Source organism: Lampetra planeri, chromosome 34 (assembly GCF_965212315.1).
Source record: "Lampetra planeri chromosome 34, kcLamPlan1.2.h2, whole genome shotgun sequence".
Classification (NCBI taxonomy): domain Eukaryota; kingdom Metazoa; phylum Chordata; class Hyperoartia; order Petromyzontiformes; family Petromyzontidae; genus Lampetra; species Lampetra planeri.
The window spans coordinates 317,371-337,438 of record NC_136140.1 but is presented as its reverse complement, the minus strand read 5'-3'; the positions used below and the strand labels follow the sequence as shown (position 1 = coordinate 337,438).

At 57.1% G+C, this 20,068-nt stretch overlaps 1 protein-coding gene across 1 annotated transcript; it reads right to left on the bottom strand.

The window, feature by feature from the left end:
- Positions 1 to 238: 238 nt before the first annotated feature.
- On the bottom strand, positions 239 to 16,002 carry LOC144729989 (monocarboxylate transporter 2-like). Its single transcript, XM_078610416.1, has 7 exons — positions 15,896 to 16,002; positions 15,618 to 15,790; positions 8,716 to 8,984; positions 7,957 to 8,100; positions 4,915 to 5,519; positions 3,926 to 4,169; positions 239 to 2,767 (listed from the first exon to the last, which is right to left on the bottom strand). Exons 3-7 carry the CDS (start codon positions 8,930 to 8,932, stop codon positions 2,514 to 2,516), a joined length of 1,464 nt encoding a protein of 487 aa, XP_078466542.1. The 5' UTR covers positions 8,933 to 8,984; positions 15,618 to 15,790; positions 15,896 to 16,002; the 3' UTR covers positions 239 to 2,513.
- Between the last annotated feature and the right edge of the window lie 4,066 nt (positions 16,003 to 20,068).

The window sequence follows — 20,068 nt, the reverse complement described above, 5'->3', positions numbered from 1 at the left end:
ATCATGTGGGAGGAAACCGGAGTAACCAGAAAATTAACCCAGGCATGCGAGGGGGAAACACTGTATCCCACATAGACGGAGCAGGTGGAGTCCACATTGCTGCTGCTCTGTCCTCTCCTGGCAAGCCAGGGCGTGGTGATGCCTCACGCTGCTGACTCGAAGCTCCACGAGTCTGTATTGTGATGTGGCCCCACGAGCCTTCTTGTAAACAAACATTCACAAACAACAGGAGGAAGCGTGTCGGACAATCCTCATTTTATTACAATAGTTTAAGCACGTGAGCATATCGTTGAGACCGAACAATATAAATAGCATCATTTGTATCCCTAACGCGCGGAAAGGTGACACAGTTACACATTTAGTGTTCCGTTGCTGAACCCCAACCCAAAATGCACGGCCGTTTTTACAAACCCAGACCCAATGGCGCACAGACATGAGCCATTTGGCTTGAGTTCAAACGTTCTCCTGCCATGATGCACACTCTACGTACTCTACACTGAATATGTACAGCCCTTTGTCCATGCACTGATGGATGTATCAAGGGGAAAGGGGCAGCCCTGCAATTGCTTGTTCACACCACTGCTGGCAGAAGGGCCTCCACTAGAGGGAGCTCTAGAGGGCTCCCTCTACGGGGTATTTGGCCTGCTCTTCCACACTGGTCAAACATCCTGGAGGAGGAGGTGGGGAGGTGCAAGAAGCCGTGCCCTGTGCTGTCTCGACTGCCGCGCACTGCGACACGAGGGCTCCTCCTCCTCCACTGCTGCACGTCCTTGACAACCACCCAGGGGCAGCTTTTCTGACCAAGCAAACCAAACCCTGCGGTTTGCTTCGGTTGCTCTATTTAACAATAACCCAAACAGCCTATTCACTAACACAGCATAAACAACAACAACAAGGTGAATGGGAATCATCACGACCCGCGGGGAGGCCGAGCGGTTCCCGGCGCCGGGTTTGGGATCCCTCTCCGTGGGGGGCGCCGCCGCCTCCGCGTGGACAGGACCGGGCTCACGGCCTCAGCACCAGTCACCCGTTACTATCCAAATGGAAGCCATCAAATATTATTCGGCTTCACCCTTGACTTGCCGAAAGTTGAGCTTTTGAGAACTCGAATTAGAGTGAGTCTGATGGGTAACATAGGCGATGCATCTCCTTACAACAGTGCGGCATGGCAGGCGGGATCTGGCCTCCTTCGACGTCGTCTGAGCCTTCTCTGAGACCCTCTTGGATCTGAGGCCACGGGCAGACTCCCCCCCTAGACCCCCGAGTCCCCACGCTCTCTGAGCCCTGTGGCGGAGTGCCGGCCGACTCGCGCTGGGTAGCAGAGGCCTCTGGATGAGTTCCGTGGCGTGGCCGTGACGGCTTGGAGCCCTGCCCACCGAAGGAACTCCAGAACGGACATGTCTCTTCATCTCTTGCCGTCACTCTGATGCGGCATTTAAGATGCAGTTGTTGCCAACATCCAGAAATATATAAATGTACATGTTGAACAAAAAAACACAATGTTGTTACAGAGTAAGTTAAAGGGAGTGGCCTCAGATAGTTGGTAAAATGTGAACGTCTCATTGTGATTGGGTGGTCGAAAAATATGTGCTGAACAGACGAGAGATGTGAGTTGCACTCTGCTGCTGATCCTGATGCTGCTGCTCCTGCTGCTGGCGGTGTTGGTGCTGCTGCTGCTGGTGTTGGTGGTGTTGGTGTAGGTGGTGTTGGTGTTGGCGGTGTTGGTGGTGTTGGTGTTGGCGGTGTTGGTGTTGGTGGTGTTGGTGTTGGTGGTGTTGGTGTTGGTGCTGGTGGTGTTGGTGCTGGCGGTGTTGGTGGTGTTGCCAGTGCTGCTGCTGGCGGTGTTGGTGGTGTTGGTGCTGGCGGTGTTGGTGCTGGCAGTGTTGGTGGTGTTGGTGCTGGTGGTGTTGGTGCTGGCGGTGTTGGTGCTGGCAGTGTTGGTGGTGTTGGTGCTGGCGGTGTTGGTGCTGGCGGTGTTGGTGCTGGCGGTGTTGGTGTTGGCGGTGTTGGTGGTGTTGGTGCTGGTGGTGTTGGTGCTGGCAGTGTTGGTGGTGTTGGTGCTGGCGGTGTTGGTGCTGGCGGTGTTGGTGCTGGCGGTGTTGGTGGTGTTGGTGCTGGCGGTGTTGGTGCTGGCGGTGTTGGTGCTGGCGGTGTTGGTGCTGGCAGTGTTGGTGGTGTTGGTGCTGGTGGTGTTGGTGCTGGCGGTGTTGGTGCTGGCGGTGTTGGTGCTGGCAGTGTTGGTGGTGTTGGTGCTGGCGGTGTTGGTGTTGGCGGTGTTGGTGGTGTTGGTGCTGGCGGTGTTGGTGCTGGCAGTGTTGGTGGTGTTGGTGCTGGCGGTGTTGGTGCTGGCAGTGTTGGTGGTGTTGGTGCTGGCGGTGTTGGTGCTGGCGGTGTTGGTGCTGGCGGTGTTGGTGTTGGCGGTGTTGGTGGTGTTGGTGCTGGCGGTGTTGGTGCTGGCAGTGTTGGTGGTGTTGGTGCTGGCGGTGTTTGCTGGGCTCACACATCAGACACCGCTAAGCGTCCGTCTCCTTTTTCCCGTTCCTGTGGGTGAGGTCGCTCTCGCCGTGCAGGATGCCCGAACTGGCCCTGGTGCCCGACAACTCCAGGTCGCTCTTCTGGCCCTGGCTCTGCTCGTGCAGCTGCTCGCGCCGGAGCAGCCGGAAGTGGATGAAGTTTCCGATGCCCAGGAATAGCCCCGCCAGCACCATGATGCCCCCGCACGTGAGGTACATGGCGTTGTAGCTCCCGGTCTTGTCCACCAGCCAGCCTGCGGCACACACGCGCAAAGATCCCCCATGTAGCCTTTACCAGACTGTTGGGGCAAGTGCTATTGGCGAGTAGCACCTGTGATAGGACTGCACGGCACACGAGGGGGTGGGTGGCCAGCACCACGCCCGAATGCCTTTAGTCTCTCCAGTGGCGAGGTTTACAGGTGTTCATTTGAGAGGAGGACCAGAACAAGTTCAGATAATTGTCACTGGTGCTGGTGGCCGTGAGCATGAATCGAACTCGGGTCACTGGATTCGTAACGCAGCACGCTAACTGCTGCGTCACCACTCCCACCCCCCACAGACATCGCAACCGCAGTGTGGGTCGACAGAAGGCATGGGAGCGGCCGCGTCCCGCCGCGCTGCACGCGTGGAGAGGGCACGAGTGGAGAGGGCACGCGTGTAGGGGGCACGAGTGGAGATGGCACGTGTGGAGAGGGCACGTGTGGGGAGGGCACGTGTGGAGAGGGCACGAGTGGAGAGGGCACGAGTGGAGAGGGCACGTGTGGAGAGGGCACGTGTGGGGAGGGCACGTGTGGAGAGGGCACGTGTGGAGAGGGCACGAGTGGAGAGGGCACGAGTGGAGAGGGCACGTGTGGAGAGGGCACGTGTGGGGAGGGCACGTGTGGAGAGGGCACGAGTAGAGAGAGGGCACGAGTGGAGAGGGCACGCGCGTCCTGGGAGTGCGGCAGTGAAGCAAGGGATGCTGTGCGGGCTGCTTCCACACGGGGGTGGTGGCGGAGTGGGGAGGCACGCGGCCGCGTGGTGCAGGCGACAATCCAGACGCGTCAGAGAGAAGAGAGACGCGGAAGAAGAGTCCCAGTTTGTAAACCCATCTATTGTACATCCTCTGTGCACGCACGTGTGTTGTGTAAGGCGGTAGTGGGGTTTCGGATAATTCACAAATAAAATTAGTTGCAGCCCACCCAGGCAGGGGTCAACTTTCGAGGTCAATAAATTAGTTACTGCTTTGTGACAAGTCAACAGCGGTCGTTTCATGTCAAGGTTCGCCTCCACCGTCCGAATTCAGAATTTGGAATTTCCGCCGCTGTCTCAGCGCTGACCACGCTCGTGACGCTTCGTTGTTGGCATCGTGCGCGGTGCGTGGGACCTGGTGGGGGGCGGGGGGCGAGTGGGGTGGTGGGTGGGGGGCTCACCTCCGAAGGGCGGCCCCACCAGCAGCGGGCAGCACACCGCCATGGTGACGAGTCCCAGCGCGCTGGGGAAGCGCTTCGCCCCGACATGGTCCATGAGCGCCTCGAAGAGCACGGCGCACAGCAGGCCGTAGAAGACGGCGAAGCCCACGGCGAACACCGCCAGGCCCCAGAAGCCCGTGGCGAGCGGGCACAGCAGGTCGCACACGCCCGTCAGCAGGATGGAGAGGCTCAGCATGTTGTGGATCTGCGGGGCGAGGGTGACGCAACACGGCCGCTGAGTTCCGCGACGGGCACGGAGGTCCGGTGGCAGCAATGGAACGTGGCCACTGCGGGGAGTTGATGTTTGACCCACTTGTGCAGATTTACCAGTGCTCTCGCCCTATATGTACACGACAGTACATCGTTTAGCTAGGAGCTTGTTTCTTCCCACACACCCAACATAGCCAACAAGGAATGAACCAATGACCCAGGCATGACCCTCCTGGGAAATGTTCTTGGCTTTCACTGAGGCTTACCTGGATGAAGCTAATCCAGTTTCAGCAATGCATTTTGTTTTACTCATGTTTACAGTGAACCTTACATTGTAAGCCTCTTTTATTAAACATTCTCAGAATTATTTCCTGCAGTTAATTTCCATTCATCGAATGAAGGAATGAACATAAATGGGGAAAATATATCAACGCTCTTGGATTTGTTGATATAACAACCGATGGAAATTACTGACTTCAAATTACACAACGACTGAATAGAGAAGGTTGATCTAACGTTGACGGGAAAGACCCATCTTCCATCCCAGCATCCAAAGCACCAATCAGAGATTTGTCGATTCGAGACTCCATTCGACACCAGCCCTTCCCAAGTGTTCTCCATCTGTCCGTCTGCCCCTCTCCGTGTCCGTCCACAAGAAGGCCTAAGCGAAGGGCTCCACGTGTCTGTGGCCGTGCCACCCGGCCTCTTGGCGATGCCGAGGGCGGCCGCGAGGCGGTTACCTGCGGGCGGAGCCAGGGTGAGTTGGCGATGGCGCCCCAGGCGGGCCGTGCCACCAGGTCCACGACGGCCAACACGGTGAGCAGCAGGGCGGCCTGGTACTCCTCGATGCCCATGTGCTTGGCGGAGGGCGTGAGGAACACGATGGGCACCAGCAGCCCGATGTACATGAGCACGTTCCCCACCAGGTAGATCATGAAGCCCCGGTGCATAAACAGAGTGAGGTCCAGGAGGTCAGTGATCTTCCCGCAAGCGCCCTTCTTCTTCACCTCCTCCACCTCCGCCGCCGCCTTCTTGCCTTCGACGGTCGCCAAGGGCACCATCTCCTCCTCCGCCGCCTTCTCCGCGGCCGTCGGCTTCTTGACCGGCAACTGCAGCGGGCGGTAGAGAGCGCCGGCCACGCAGCAGTTGAGGAGGATCCCGCCCAGGATGAGGAAGCTGCCGCGCCAGCCGAAGGTGTTGAGCAGGAACTGGTTGAGCGGTGCCAGCGTACTCAGCAGGAGCGGACTGCCCATCATGCCCACGGCGTAGGCGATTGGCCGCCGCTTGTAGAAGTAGACCCCGATCATCGTGAGCGACGGCTGCAAGTTGAAGGCCAGGCCCATGCCTGTACGCGGCACGATGGGGGGAGGGGGGGGGGGTCACGCGGGGTCACACGAGGTCATTCGCGACGAGGCTGGTCCCCGCTTGGCCCAAGAGTCAGAGCGTTGGGCTGAGCCAAGGGGCAGCGCGGCGCTCGGCCCAAAGTGGACTTTATACGGTGCCCTTGACACGGCCAACAGTGCCTTCTCATACAGTGGTACTCGTTTTATCTGCTCCTGTGGGATGATAGGTTGAGTGAACCCCTGAACTGGGCTGTTACGGTATGGAATGATTTGGATCTGAGTGGGCTTGCAGATGGCCGGTACCAGCGTTGCCAAGATCAGCCGCTGTGGAGGAGGAGGAGGCTCGTGAAGGACGCTGCTCGGCATTTGGAGGCAGTCGCCCTTCAACAACAATGGAGATTGGGGGATCGACGCTCACAATAATGAGTTGAACGCCGGACGGTTAAAACACAGCAAGTTGGCACAGTGGGGAGCACAGGTGGTGCATCTGCCAGTCAACTCAGTCAACCCATGGCACCTGGCTCTGTCCCGCGACCTCCTGTCAGCGAGCCTTCGACACTTTACGTGGCCTCAAAATGCACCTAGCCTGGCACAAGTGCTGTCCGTGGCTGTGTCACCGCCACTTAGTGGCGTATGGCGTTTGTTGTTATGTATTTATGAGGGTACGGCTCGATGTTTAGGCGCTTCGCTCCCCACCTGTGAATATCACTTCATTCTCGGAACTCGTGGTTCTCATTTTACAGTCGTCACGACAAATCACGCGCTGATGGAAACAGCCGATTTAGTGGTGGTGCTGCGCTATTGCCAGCTTGTGATTTGGGAACTGCCGCTCTGCGTTGACTTGCGCCTGCATCTTGGAGTTAGCGCCAGGGTTTTGGGGAGTGACAGGTTCAGCAGGTATCTGTTGAGGCTCTGTATGACGTACAGATGCATTATTTATTATGGCTCAGGCTACCAAATGTCCTGCCTGGTATGGCCAGGACATCCCAGTTTCAGAAGGGCCATCCGGTGTTCAATAGCATTTTTTTTTTTAAATGGGGATTTTGTCCCGGCTTTTAAAACGTCCTGACCTCACTACTCAATGAGACAGGGCAAAGGGCGGAGTGAGGTGAGTGGCACGCGGTCTGGGAATGAACGGCCTCCCAATGTGGGCGGTGATAGCAGTCGAGCGGGCGGGGCTATTGTAAAAGTGGGCGGGGCTATTGTAAAAGTGGGCGGGGCTATTGTAAAATGGGCGGTGATATTGTAAAAGTGGGCGGGGCTATTGTGAAAGTGGGTGGGACTGATGGAGGGAAGGGCTCATCAAGTGGATGCATGTACTGTACATGTAGGTTGAACTTCTTTCGCACCGTACGTAGCCAACCGTGATAACCGGTGCGGGGGAAGGACAACAAACTAAACACACAAAAAGCAGTTCTAAATAAATTTGTTTTCAAACGTGTCCTGGTTGAGCCTCTGAGATATTTGGTAGCTTTACTTTAAGCTTACGGCCAAATGCCAAGTGATAATCCCACCACCTGCACATCCCGGCCTGGGTGGAAAGCGAGTGGAACATGAGCCTGGCGATGATTGTGTGTTCACCAAGAGCTCTGATGATAGTCGTATAAACATCGGGGACGCTGATTCAAGCAAGCACTGCGTTGTTTTCACAACTCGAGTGTAAGCAAACGCATTCACCTTGCAGTGCGGTGTACGAACTACACAAATCACACGCAACACATCAACAAGCGCCTCTTCTGGCCCAGTCTCAGAACTGTGGAGAATGATTACCCGAATGCTCCTTTGTCGGTGACCACGTCTCCCTCGAACGTTTGTGTGACATTTCTACTCGGGAGGACGGCCTCGCTGGGGGTCAGTCGGCGCATTCTGAGTTCGCGCCATGGCACTGGCACATCGCAGATCTCACTCTGTCGTGATGCGGGCAAGAGACGGGGGCTTTGAACTTTGAAACCCGAATGTTTTCAAGTTCAATCAGTGGTGGCGCATGCCTGCCACGTGTTGAGACTCCAAATCCAATTGGCTGGTGGTGGTGGCAGCACAGCAAGTGGGTTTCTGACCTGTTTGTGTCAACATTGGAGCGTCATTCGCTCCAATGAGTGGGTTTTATCCGGGTATACACGTTTACTCCCAGAAACATAATACATTTGAAGAAGATTACTAAAAAATACCATGATTGCATGTAAATTCCACATGTGCACGACAGGACTAAGTATATTCTTAACGCAACCACGATTGACTTTCTGAAATAGTGGCGTAGCCCCATTTTTACCCAACCCAGAGGGATGAAGGTGATAATGATGTCAGTCACGACAACGGTGAGGCTGATGATGACGATGATGACGATGATATGGATTTTGACGATGGCGACGCTTGCCAGCACAGCAGCCGCGTGAGGAGGCGGCCGTAGCTCGCCAGGGGAGTCAACGTTGCGTCACGAACCTACGAGAACGCCGAGGCAGATGTAGAGCTGCATGATGGACGTGGCGAAGGAGGCGATGATCATGCCGACCCCAGCCATGATGCCGCCCAGGATCACCACCGGCCGGCTGCCAAACTTGTTGACGAGGACCCCGCACACCGGACCTGCACATGGCACCACACGGGGTGCTCAGAGCCGCGGGCGGCGCGACGAGACGTGCCGAGCGCTCTCGCTCTGCGCCGACACACACAGCTGCTCCGAGGAGATTCGGCACCCGGGCAACGTCTTCCGAATGTCTGAGCGCGGTAAAATTAAACCCGCGCGTGGGAAGACATCTACCACGTGCTGCGATATCTCTCTACCACGTGCTGCCTCGTGCTGCCAAGTGGGATATGGCACCCCGAGAACATGCGACCCAGCAGCAGCAGCCCCGGTGTCTGTGGAGACGATCATCCCTCGCCCTTTACCCCAGATTCCACAGCCTGCTCGCTGGCTGCAAGCAGCTGCACCCCTTAGCAGAAAGACATCGGTGCCCTTAATCTTACGCAGCATCTGCCAAACAAAATCACCCAGTGACAAGAAATAACTCAGCCGCAACTGCAGCGCCCACGACGCGCGGGGTGCTCCGTGTCTGTGTCTGTTGACACACGAGGGGGACACTCGCCCCGCACCCACGCTGACGTTTCTCTAAGCGAGCGGTTTAAAAAAAAGGCAATTTGTTGTGTCGAGCCAACTTTTGTTGTTGTTGTAACGCGGTTGCCTGCGTTGCGATGTCTTACCGAAGCCGTACATGAAGGCGAGCATGATGGAGGAGATCCAGGCGATCTCGCTGTAGGTGGTGTCGAACACCTCCTGGATCTCCTTGTAGTAGACCGTGACCCCCTTGGGAGTGGCGTAGGAGAATCCGATGGAGATGACGGAGCCGGCGAGGACGAGCCAGCCCCAGCCGCCGTCGGGGACGCCCTCCCCGGTCCCCGAGCTCGTGGGTGGCGCCATGGTGCGGGCTCCTCCGTGTTACGGCGTCAGTGGCGGTGGCGACGGCTCGGCTCTGCGGGGGAAGCGCGCGCGACGCCCGCGGCCACAGTCAGCCCGTGTCCCCCTCGCCGCGGGGCTCCGCGCCCGGCGGGGCAACGCGAAATCGTCGCGGTCAAAATGTCGACATTTGCGCGGAAATAAGTGGGCTCGTTTCTATTAGATGCTATGGTTCTTTCGGTAAAGTCACGTAGATAGAAAAAATAATAACAATTAAATATATATAAAAATTAAAATGAAGTGAATAAAAAAAAATATCACGACGTTTCGCTCGCAACACAAGCAATCGTCATCAGGAGAACAACGAGTTTGGTTGTTTGGCTGCGCTCATCTGTGATGGAAATTCCACATTGCTGTGGTCAGGGCGGCCTCACAATTATCCAGCGACGGTTCGCTAGGTGCGGGGTGGCACGCGCCGTGGCTGTGTTCGACCTGGGACCTGGTGGTGAGTGCAAAGCCGCGAGGGCCACGTGCACAAGCAATGGGCGCCCGCCAGCCGGGGAGCGCGGTAGGCTCTCTCAGGGGCAGCGCGGCAAGTAGGTTTCTGCTGTAGCAGGCAACAGATGCCTTTCCCTCGCACCACTTCGTTTCTGTCAGGCGCCCTGCTCCCTTTGTCTGACACTAGAGGAGTGGCCAGGCGGCGGGCCCCTTCCACACACACACATCTCTGCAGACTCAATGAAGCTTTTACCTGGCCAACGGCTCCACACCATTCTGTCATTATTTGGACAGACACGGTCAACGCGAGAGGAAACAATGCGGTGTGGGGAGGCACAAGTGGCCGTGCGTGACGCTGGCCACGGCACGCAACTCCGGCGTGCGCTGCGCCAGCCCCGGTGGGTGGACACTCACGACGCCACCTTCACTCGGTGTGGACAAACCCTCGTGACCCGCGAAATGTTCCAACTCACGCGGCACCCCCCCACCACCACCACCCGCTCCAGCTCGGCCGTTTCCACCAAGCGAGGTCACACAGGGAGACAGGTCGCTGCAGTCTTTTTCCACAGCCATTAGATGCGACTGCAGCCCCAGCGATGCGTTGGGGCTGCAGGGAAACGCATTAGCGAGCGCGCATGGCGGAGCGACGATGTGGATGGAAACGAAGTGGTGGACTGGGTGGAATGACTCCCCGGGCCGAGTTTAGTGGCGGCGAGACGTGCGGCGATGAGGTCGCATTCCAGACCCCTCCCTCCCCCCCCAGGCGCTCCGGGTTCAGTGGCAGCAGAGAGGTCCCTACGACTCTAGGTCCCTACGACTCTAGCACCCACGTCTCCGGAATGCACCCGATCTCGACAGATCTCGGAAGCTAAGCAGGTTTATGTGTGTATGTTGAACTTCTTTCGCACCGTACGTAGCCAACTGTGCTAATGGCAGCAGCCTACAACAGGTGTTGTAGGCTGCTGCGAGGCTAAGTTGCCAGCAGGGGGCAGTGCACACACAACTCCATTGTTGTACTGTACTATGCTCCATGTCCCTTGCCTTAGATGGACGATCACCGAGCATGACGCGCGGGTAGCGAGCAGCTGCCGCGGGGCTTGTTGTCGACAGGGGGACACGGCCACGACGTCTATTGTTGTACTGCACCGTACCTACGCTTCTATGCTCCATTCACCAACACACACTGACAAGCGTGGTGATGCATGGCAAATAACCGCTACGACCCACGCGGGTTGGGGAGGCCCTCATCCAGCAGTGGATTGACAAGAAGGGCGGAGCGTGTTCCGTGCACAAGAACCGTGGCTCTCTCTCTCCGTGCAACTTTAACTTTAGAGATATTGCTGAGCCGCGGTGTGAGGCCAGTAAAACAATGTTTTATTCCACATTTGTATTGCAGGAGCCAGCCTCAGCAACGGGTGACCAAAGCTGACCCAGGTGGAATTCTTGCAGAGCGCTCTGCTCGCAAGGGGAGGTCGTGCAGCGTTCACGCCGTGGCCGGGGGTCAACTCAGCTCCTCGCCTCTCTGGGGGCGACGGATTTAGTATCACGGGCGACGTCACCGCCAGACGCGTCGCACGAGGCCGACGTGAATATCGGGGAGACTGTGGCGCGGAGTGAGCAACAGCAGAGACAGCTGTAGAGGCGTGGCTGGAGCTGCGAGACAATGGAGCGGCCAGGAGGGAGGTCAGCCCGGGTGAGCCCCGTAGCGCCGCGGCTGGCGCTGAAGCGTGACCCACCGCGCTCGATTTTGACTTTCGAGGCACCTTGAGAGAAGGTGGCGTCAAGGCCGATAAGCCCCTTCCTCCTGGCTTCCGGTAGCAGGCGTGCGCCACACCGTCAGCATTACAAGGCAAACTCTGAGCCACGTGAGACAAGCGGCAGTGATTATTCACAATTTCAGTCGGTGGCTCTGGGCGCGCATGCCTGAGAAGCGAGGTTCAAATCCAGTTCCAAGCCAACCACGATCAAACCGGATTCTCTCAGCCTGGTCACCAATGACTACGCACAAATTGTACGTTGGTTGTAACGTTACTTTGGCTTAATCCAGCCCTAACAATTAAAATATCGGTTTAATTTACATGCGGCGAACTCTCTTCGTAACCTGGTGTGCTGGAGGGATTTCTGAAGTGGTTCTGTGATGAACTCTTCTGGGGCCATTCTCTGACACGAGGTGGTGCACGACTTGCTTCCCGTGGCAGTTCGCAGACAATTTGAGGCGGTGACGGCTGTGGACAACTGAGTGATATCTCACCGCATGCACGGAGGGCCCCGAGGTACTTCAAAACAAGCCACCACACATCCCAATAAAGAAAGGGAAATATTATTGTAATTTCAGGTTAATCATTTAGCCGAAGGTCATTGCACGCCAATCTTGGCCTGGAAACAGACACCACGTCGTTAATTTCATCCCATTAATGACCGGGAACTCTGCCGAGAACCACCGTGAAGCGAAGTTGATCCCTAAACGAAGATGCATGAGCTCAGATGAATGTTGGAAAGAGACTCGCACCGTCAGCAGAATACAGCGAGCGTGCCAGGAACACAATGAGTGTGACGCGTGACACAGTCCTGGCCACCGAGGAGAACCCTCAGCGTTCACTGCAGCTGCGAGGGCCACCGACGGCGACCGCTGCCACCGCTACGCCGCCCCGACCGACGCTGGCCCAGCGCTCTGGGGCGGCCTTGAGGCCTGACTGGGGCCTGAAGCGGCCTTGAGGCCTGACAGAGGCCTGAGGCCACGCGCCCTTCGCATGCCTCGAGGCCGCCGAGTTGTAAACCAGAGCAATGGAGTCAGAGTCGTTGATGCAGCAAAGCCTCGAGGAGGCTCACGCCACGTTTTGTGGAGAGATTTAACTTGGGCAGTTTGACCAAAACCCTCTCGAGTGACAACATAGAAAAGCAGACAAAGTCTCCTTTGTACATCTGTCTCTCCACAGAAAATAAATATAAACACAATCTTTACAACCCATCGGCCTTCTGGGAGTGCATACTTTCAGAATAATTGATTCAGTCGAGTAGTGAGTGTGTGCCCGGGAAAGATGGTGAGAAAACACACACACACACGCAATTCTTCCGTGCATCAGCAACCTACTCACTGTACTGCTTCTTACTGACCACCCCGTGTATAGGCCTGTCGTTTGAGAGTCTCTCACACACACACACATGCTGTGTGATCCACACTAAGCAGCGAGCCTATGTCAGGGTTGCCCTGCCCGGGTGTTACCTGGAGAAGTTCGTGGGAATAAGTGGCATCTGTCTCCGGGCGACAGGAATTGATTTGTCCCGAGGCGGCCTGACACCGTGATCGCTGCGGTGGTGAACTTCATGAGGCAAGGCTGCCCGGTGGAGATAACAGACACTCGGCTGGCGGGGAAACGCGCGTGGGTTCGCTGTGCTGCGGTGCCTCCCTCGGGAGTTCGCTCCGCACGTAGGCTGCGCACAGTGCAGCGCCATGCGAGGTCACTGGGAGTGGAAACAACGTTCGGGAAACGTTCATCCCAAAGGAGCGGCGATCAGGCCGAGCGGTAGCAAGACGAGAGGACGCGCCGCGCGCGCCGTGAGGATCTGGGCGAGCGCCCGGCCCCGCTGAGCCGAGCCCGCGGGGGTTGCCCAAGCGCGCCGTCTGTGTGCCGCGGACGTTAAAGACTCCGCGATAATCGGGGCTTGCGTTGCGTTCCCGTTTCACGGTCCAAATGCAAAATTAGGAGAGAGAAAACCCACCAAATAATGCCAGCTTATAATCTAGACTCCCAGATCTGCTTTGCAAGATACAAATACAGAACAGGCTCTCTCACTTGGCTTAATTATATATTTATATTTACAGCCGTTGTGTCAATCCACTGCTGGATGAAGCCCTCCCCACACTGTCGGCCATGAGGGTCGCTTTCCCATATTTCACCACCGCTGGGCACGTGTGAGAGTCGCCCCACTGCCCCCCGTTGTTGCTGGAGGGCGACTGCCTCAAACTGCCCAGTAGCAGCAGCAGCAGCAGCGTCCTTCACGAGACTCCTCCACCGCCGGTACCGGTCATGGGCAAATCCACTCAGCTCCACATCCTCCCGTGCCGCATCAGCTCCATCTCTTATCTCGCTCCCCCCACTTCCCGTCAAAATGCCGAGGACTACGATCCCAGTATCGAGAGGAAACTTCCACTCACTAAAGTTCCGACTATGTAAGTTGTACGCATTACAGGCAACTGCATCAGATACCTTGCCTGCACAGAAGTCGCATTCATGCAGTTGTACCCCAACCCTTGTGAGATGTAGAGGTGCACTCTGTTAACAGTCGCGCTGAACAGGGGTAAGCTCGCTGCGTTCCACTCAAACAAACCTCGCCGCATTCCCTCCACCCGCACCTCCCATGTGCACGGTTGGCTACCGACGGTGCGACATAAGTTTAATCTACTGTACAAACATACCTCTGTGTATGTTTTTACTTTCTACGTGACATTGATTAAACGTTCCTTTAGCAGGACTCTCCTGAAAACGAGTATGAGACTCCGTGGGGCTTTTTTAATCGACAATTTATTTCATTATTATTACTGTCGAGCATGTTTCACTTCTCTAGTCATCCACATTGTCGTCGTAGTTTATGATTTTTGTTAAATTTATATTTTTGCACGAAAGGTTGTGCGTCCAGTCCCAGTCTTGGGTAAACTCGGCCCATCACCTCTCTGGGGTCAATAAAACAAAATGGCACTGTATGGGCAATCAGTAGTAGTCATCCGAAAGGTATACTGGCTCCTACCTTCGGAACGCGTTGTCTATACAACCGGCTCAGGGCTAACGACAAACCAACCGAGACATATTTCACAGTCAGCCTATAGGCTTGTCACCCCCCCCCCCCCCCCTGTATACCGGAGTGAAGGTCAGCACAAATACCACGCGGGATGTCACGCTACAGATCAACGCGTGCCGCCACCACCACCACCGCCACACACACAGAGGTACAACCCCAGAGCCGCCCAGTGCCCCTTTCACTGATTCTCTCCCTGCGGACCGTGGCCACCTCGCCGGGGCGTTCGTCCCCCAGGGCCCCTTGCCAAGAGCCTCGCATCGCCACCATCGCCTCGTGCACCCCACGCGGGCCGATGGCGACGGAGCCGAGCTGGACGGTCGCGCTCCATCTGCCGCCCGCTGTCCGTCTCGAGGCAGCTGCCCCGGGCTGGCGGGGTCTGGCGTGCCGTGCGTGGCTGTCGCTTGACAGGTCAAGCGAGTTCTAGGGATCACATCCCACCCGCCCCGACAGTTCGCCAGCGGCCGTCCCCATCTGCTGCTGCTGGCGTTGCATCAACACAAACTCTGCAGGGCGCGTCTCGAGCTGCAGGCTGCGACCCAGTGTCCTCGCGTGCTGCGTCGGTGCTTTGCTGGGCGTGAGAAAGAGCTTCACAGCTCATCGGATTTCTCCAGGATAAATACAAACTCTGATTCTGATTGTTGCGTCACAATCACCGGTGACGTCGACGACCTCAGCGCGGCCACTGTGATGGCAGCGCTGAAGGTGGCGCGTGAGGATCGGGGCTGGGGGGGCCGGGGGGGGTCACGGTGGCCGTGTCGAGACGCAGCGCTGCTGACTCGATCACGTGACCTCTACTACGGCGTAGCAAGCCCATCGTATTAGCTCGGCCATCATTTCTCACGAAGATGAAAAACATATAATCGGGTTTTCCCTTACAATGTCATTTGGTCCATTGCCGAAACGAATACAGATGGATGCAGTACTGTACTCGAAGTGAATGTGCTGAACTTCTTTCGCACCGCACGGAGCCAACCGTGCTAATCGGAGGTGCTACAGGAAAACAGAAGAGCCCAGATTGGAATGCGTCACCCCACCGGCTGCGAGAGACCACGCGTCCGGCTCGTAGCGGTGGCGTGCGACTCTCGCTCGAGTTGAGTCGCTGCTGTTTGACCCGAGTCCGACTTTGGTGCAAAACACGAGAAGTAGACATCACCAATGGCTACCTCCTTGAGACAAAGGCAAACATTTTACATCTCATAGTGTATACGTTTTTGTAATGAACGCGTTTCGGGAAAAAACAGTTTCGTCTTCGCATTGCTCGCGATGTCGAGTTGAATGTCGGAGCGCGCGAGAGAGACCGCGTGGGAGCTGAGACCGCGTGGGAGCTGAGCCCGCGTGGGAGCTCGCTCCCGACAACGCTGGCGACGCGCACAGCTGGAGTCGAGACACAGAGAGAGGGGGACGGGACACTCACTGCACGGCAGGAGGAGCAGCAGCAGGAGTGGGGGGGTCACTCTCCCCGGGGGACGCGCTCGGTCGTCTTCGACTGCCGCCGCTGCTGCCGCTGCTGCGACTCCGTCGGGCAGTGGCCGTGGGTACGAAGGGCTCCGTGAGTCCAAACTCCGGACTCGCTCTCCTGCAGCAGTCCTGCAGGAGCAAAGCGCGGCGTCAGGCGAGAGAATACATCTCGAAATGTAAATCCCCGTGGCCCGGTCGGTGCCTGGTGCCCTCGCCCGGCCGCGCGACTCTGACCTGGGTGCAGCCAGGGGCGCCGTCAGCAGCTCCCGCGGTGCTGTTCGCTGCGGGGTCGCGTGCTCTGCGCGGACACTCGGCTCGTCATAATGAGCGGCGGGAGATTAGCCGTCGCAATAAATAGCGCGGGGGCCCGGCTCGCTCCGAGCGGAGGGGGCGGGGGGTGGTGGTGGTGGTGATGGTGGTGATGGTGGTGCGGCCGCGTCCGGGAGCACGCCCCCACCGCGCCCGGCGAGACGTGACTCCCACGCTGCCTCCCGCCTGGCCTCGTCCTGCAAGGCGCCAGGCAGCGCTCCGCTCTCGCGGCGCGCGATGGGGAACGCCAGCGTCCATAAATACTCACGGGGTCACAGTCCGTCCTGACTCTTCCACAAGCCGGGATGGGCAGTGGGCTGACTCACAAGTCGCCGCTCGCAAAAGGTGTTCAACCGTAACTTGGGTGTCCTGTGCAGAAATGGGTGGCTATGCGTAACTGATGAGTCCTAATGATGACGAAACCACTGCACAGTTGTCCATCCGGCATCATTGCTGCTTCTACTGCCGTCATTTCGTCACATCTTCTAAAAATGTATTTTATGGTGACCTCATCGAAGAGATCTACAATACACTGCTTCAGGAACCGCTGATGGACTTCGCATACTGCACAAAGGCGGAGTGATTTTTACACTTTACGATGATGAGGGTTGTAGCTATCAGCGAAACGTCGTTCCCATGACTTCAACGTTGTGAGATGGATCTCCAATAACATCCCGGTGTGCTGAAGCGCATTGGCACGTTCACGCGACAACTTTATTAACTGGCTGTGTGGGTGGGAGAGGGTGCAGGACACACGTGGCGATGTGGACAAAACCGTGAATTGTGAACCCCTGTTCTGTTTGTTGGTTGAAACTTGTGCAGAAACCGACTGAGACGACCAGATAGGTCACATCATTGCCAGCGCTTCCTTAAGCTGTTGCAGAAAGACTGGAGGGATGCCAGATATAATCCGGTTGATTGTATTCCCCTATTCATGTGAGAACGCAACGCAATGGTATAAGGATGGCGTCTCCACTGCGGCGACACAACCAAGACCTCCCAGAAGAACATTCACCATTGTGTATTTGCGCCACAGCCGTCAGCTGGACGCAACATTGTGCTCCATGGAGCTCTCCACCATTCTCATGAAATGGAAATACTGGGCCATCAACAAGTTGACCGGTTGGATACCATCCCGAGGACGTCCTGGAAAGCAACTGGGTCAAATGTTCTCCTGGGACAGGCCATTGTGTTCGCCAGACGTTTCAGATAAAGGGAGGATGATGTCACCTCCACTGCCTCCATTCCAAGGGCAAAACCAAGTCCGGTGCGACCCCACGACTCACACTCCAGCTCCGTCACCGTGGCCCCCCACACAGAATCTCCCCCCCCCCCCCGCCATCTGAGAGGAGCTGGAGGCTGGGCTCCCCGCTGCATAGGCAACTAACGGGGTCAGGAGGCCGCGCGCTCTCGCCTTGACCCCACGACACCCCCGCCCCCACCCCGCCTCGTCCTATCTCGCATCTCCCGACTCGTGACTCAACCCCGAGCCCCGTCTCGCCGCTCAGGCCGCCCAGGGCGGCGCGGACCCACGGCCCTGCCCCCACAGAGAGGCTCCCACGGCGATGGGGCAGCGTGACCGCCCGCAGTGGTGGGAGTACAGACCACCACCAAATCAGCTGCGGCACCACAGCCAGTATAGGAGGAGGAGTAGGAAGAGGAGGAGGAGGCACCGCGTCTCGTTACGCGTGTCCACAGGGGGCCATGGGAACTGCGGCCACTTCTTCAATTTGACTCTCGCCACGCAGCGGTGCTCGGTTTGGAACCCTCGAGAAAATGATGGGCTCTGTCGAACCCAGGGTGAGATTCGAACTCGGATCTCTGACGTTGCCAGTCGAGAGCTCTGAGCACAGGGCCACCGGCGGATTGAAACTCAAACAGCGCTGTAACTTTAAGCAAATAAAACCAATCTCAACGCATATTCTATGGGTCTTTCTATCTACGTGGCTTTACCAAAAGACCCATAGAATATGTATCCCTGCAGTCACGAAAGCTTTAAGTCAAGATTCAAACTCAACACGTTCGTCAACAAATATATTAATATAATATTATGTCAATAATATTATAATAATATTATAATAATTTCAACTCGCTCTCGTCGAGAGGAAACGGCTCAGAGGCACGAGGAGGAGGAACCCAGACAACAAGAAGGCAGCAGCCACGCGGTGAGCCGGCTCCAACAATTTTCCAAGCTCTGCGGTCCTCTGAGTGTTAAGGTGTTATCGCCCAATTAGTGCGTGTTTATTCACGGGAGGAAACCGGAGCACCCGTATAAAACCCACGCGTGGCAGGGGAAACACTCTACCACGTGCGGACGGAACACGTGGAGTCCACGTGGTTGCTGCACCGCCTTCTCCTAGCAGAGCCAGGGCACAGCACCTCCTCGACGGCCACGGGACGGGAGTTTCAAAACATCAGCGCGGTGACCCAGCAACCCTCGCTGCCGCCTCCACTGTGCTCGGTGACGGGGCGTGCGCCACGAAACAGAGCACTCCGTGCGGCCTTAAACAGAAACCAAATTGGCGACGTATCGGGCGACGGCCCTTCTCTGCAGCACAGAGAGAGAGAAGCCAGAAACAGAGAGGAAGAGCGAATATGAGGAGTTGGAGACTGAACTCATTCAACTTTGCGGGCGATGGAGCTGACCTCACGTTGTTGCATCAAACATCGCTCGTTGTACGCGACTGACACTGAGGTCCCCCCACCCACACAACCGCACGCACATCACCCCACCACTCTGCGCCCAACCACCCTCCCTCCCTCACCGCCCCGATGTCTCCCAGTCCCAGAGTGACCCCAAATAACCCAAGCTGCCTTCAACCCGCTCAGCACGTGTCGTTGGGTAACGCGGGCGGGCGGGCAGCTGGGCGAGCACACAGAGCTCAGATCTCGGATCGAGATAGGAGCGCGATTGGAACTCGAATCGTCTTCGTGTTGCGTTCTCGAGCACATTGGTGTCGTAACGCCGCTGGCTGTGTGGATATACTCCGGGCACTGTGATTTTAAACACTCAGAGCAGCGTGGCGCAATGCCAAAGCTCGTGCCTCTCAGCAATAAGGTTCTGAGTTCGATTCTCGGCTCTGTGCGTCTTCTGTGTGGAGTTTGTGTCTTCTCTCTCCTGCCGCTCTGCACGGGCTTCCTCCGGCGTTCTTCCATTGCAAGACCCCAACTCACACACGCTGCACTTAGTGTTGGTCAAACACAACCCCAATGCTGAACAATTGCACTGCCAGTGACTCCACTGAGATCACACACAGCAGCAGCAACATCGCCCCGTACTGCGAAAACTTGGCGTTGGCCTCATGAGGGTTCTGAGACTCGGTGAAGCTTTCCTGGATAAATACGCGGAGTAGAATAATAGGGAACCGTCCCTCCCTCCGACCAGCCAGCCAAACATTTTGTGCTTTAAAAAAACTCACGAATAGAAATACGTGGAGGTCGTGCGTGCACGAGCGTGTGCAGAGTCACTGGCACGCGCTCTCACGTGCGCCTAATCAAATCACATCTTGTGCCCCGGCCCACACAAGAGGAGGAATGCGGGCCACGTGGGTCGCCTGTCACGCGCACCATCCCCACCCCCCTGCACTCGACTGGCGGCAGTGGGCAAGCAGCGGCACTGAAACGTGACCCCCCCCCCTCCCCACCCCGAGCCCCCCCCCACTCGACCCCCCGCCTCTTCCACGCCATCGCGTCTCCACAGAACACCTTCAGCCGCAGGTGGAAATTACACGTTCCCATGGCGAGAGACAGTCTATCCAAAGGACGACAACTCTGGAATTGCCACGAAGTGGTACTCCCTTCCCGTCAGATGCCACCCTTGCAACTCTTACTCAGCAACCCGAAGGGAGCCTCCACTGAACGTGACGCAGCAATGTTCCTTGACAGTCTCGTGCTATAAATGGCTCCTGTGTCGGGTCTGTTTGTTTGCTCCGACTGCAAACTCGTACTGACCAGACGCCCGCCAGCGTGGTCCGCTGAGACGGAATCGCGCGCGTTCCACAGAACTCGCTGGGGCCAGACGTCGCGGTCCCGTGCGACTCGTTGGGAACACGCCTGTACCCACGGGGTCACGGCACGTCCCCGTGACCCCGAGCCGAG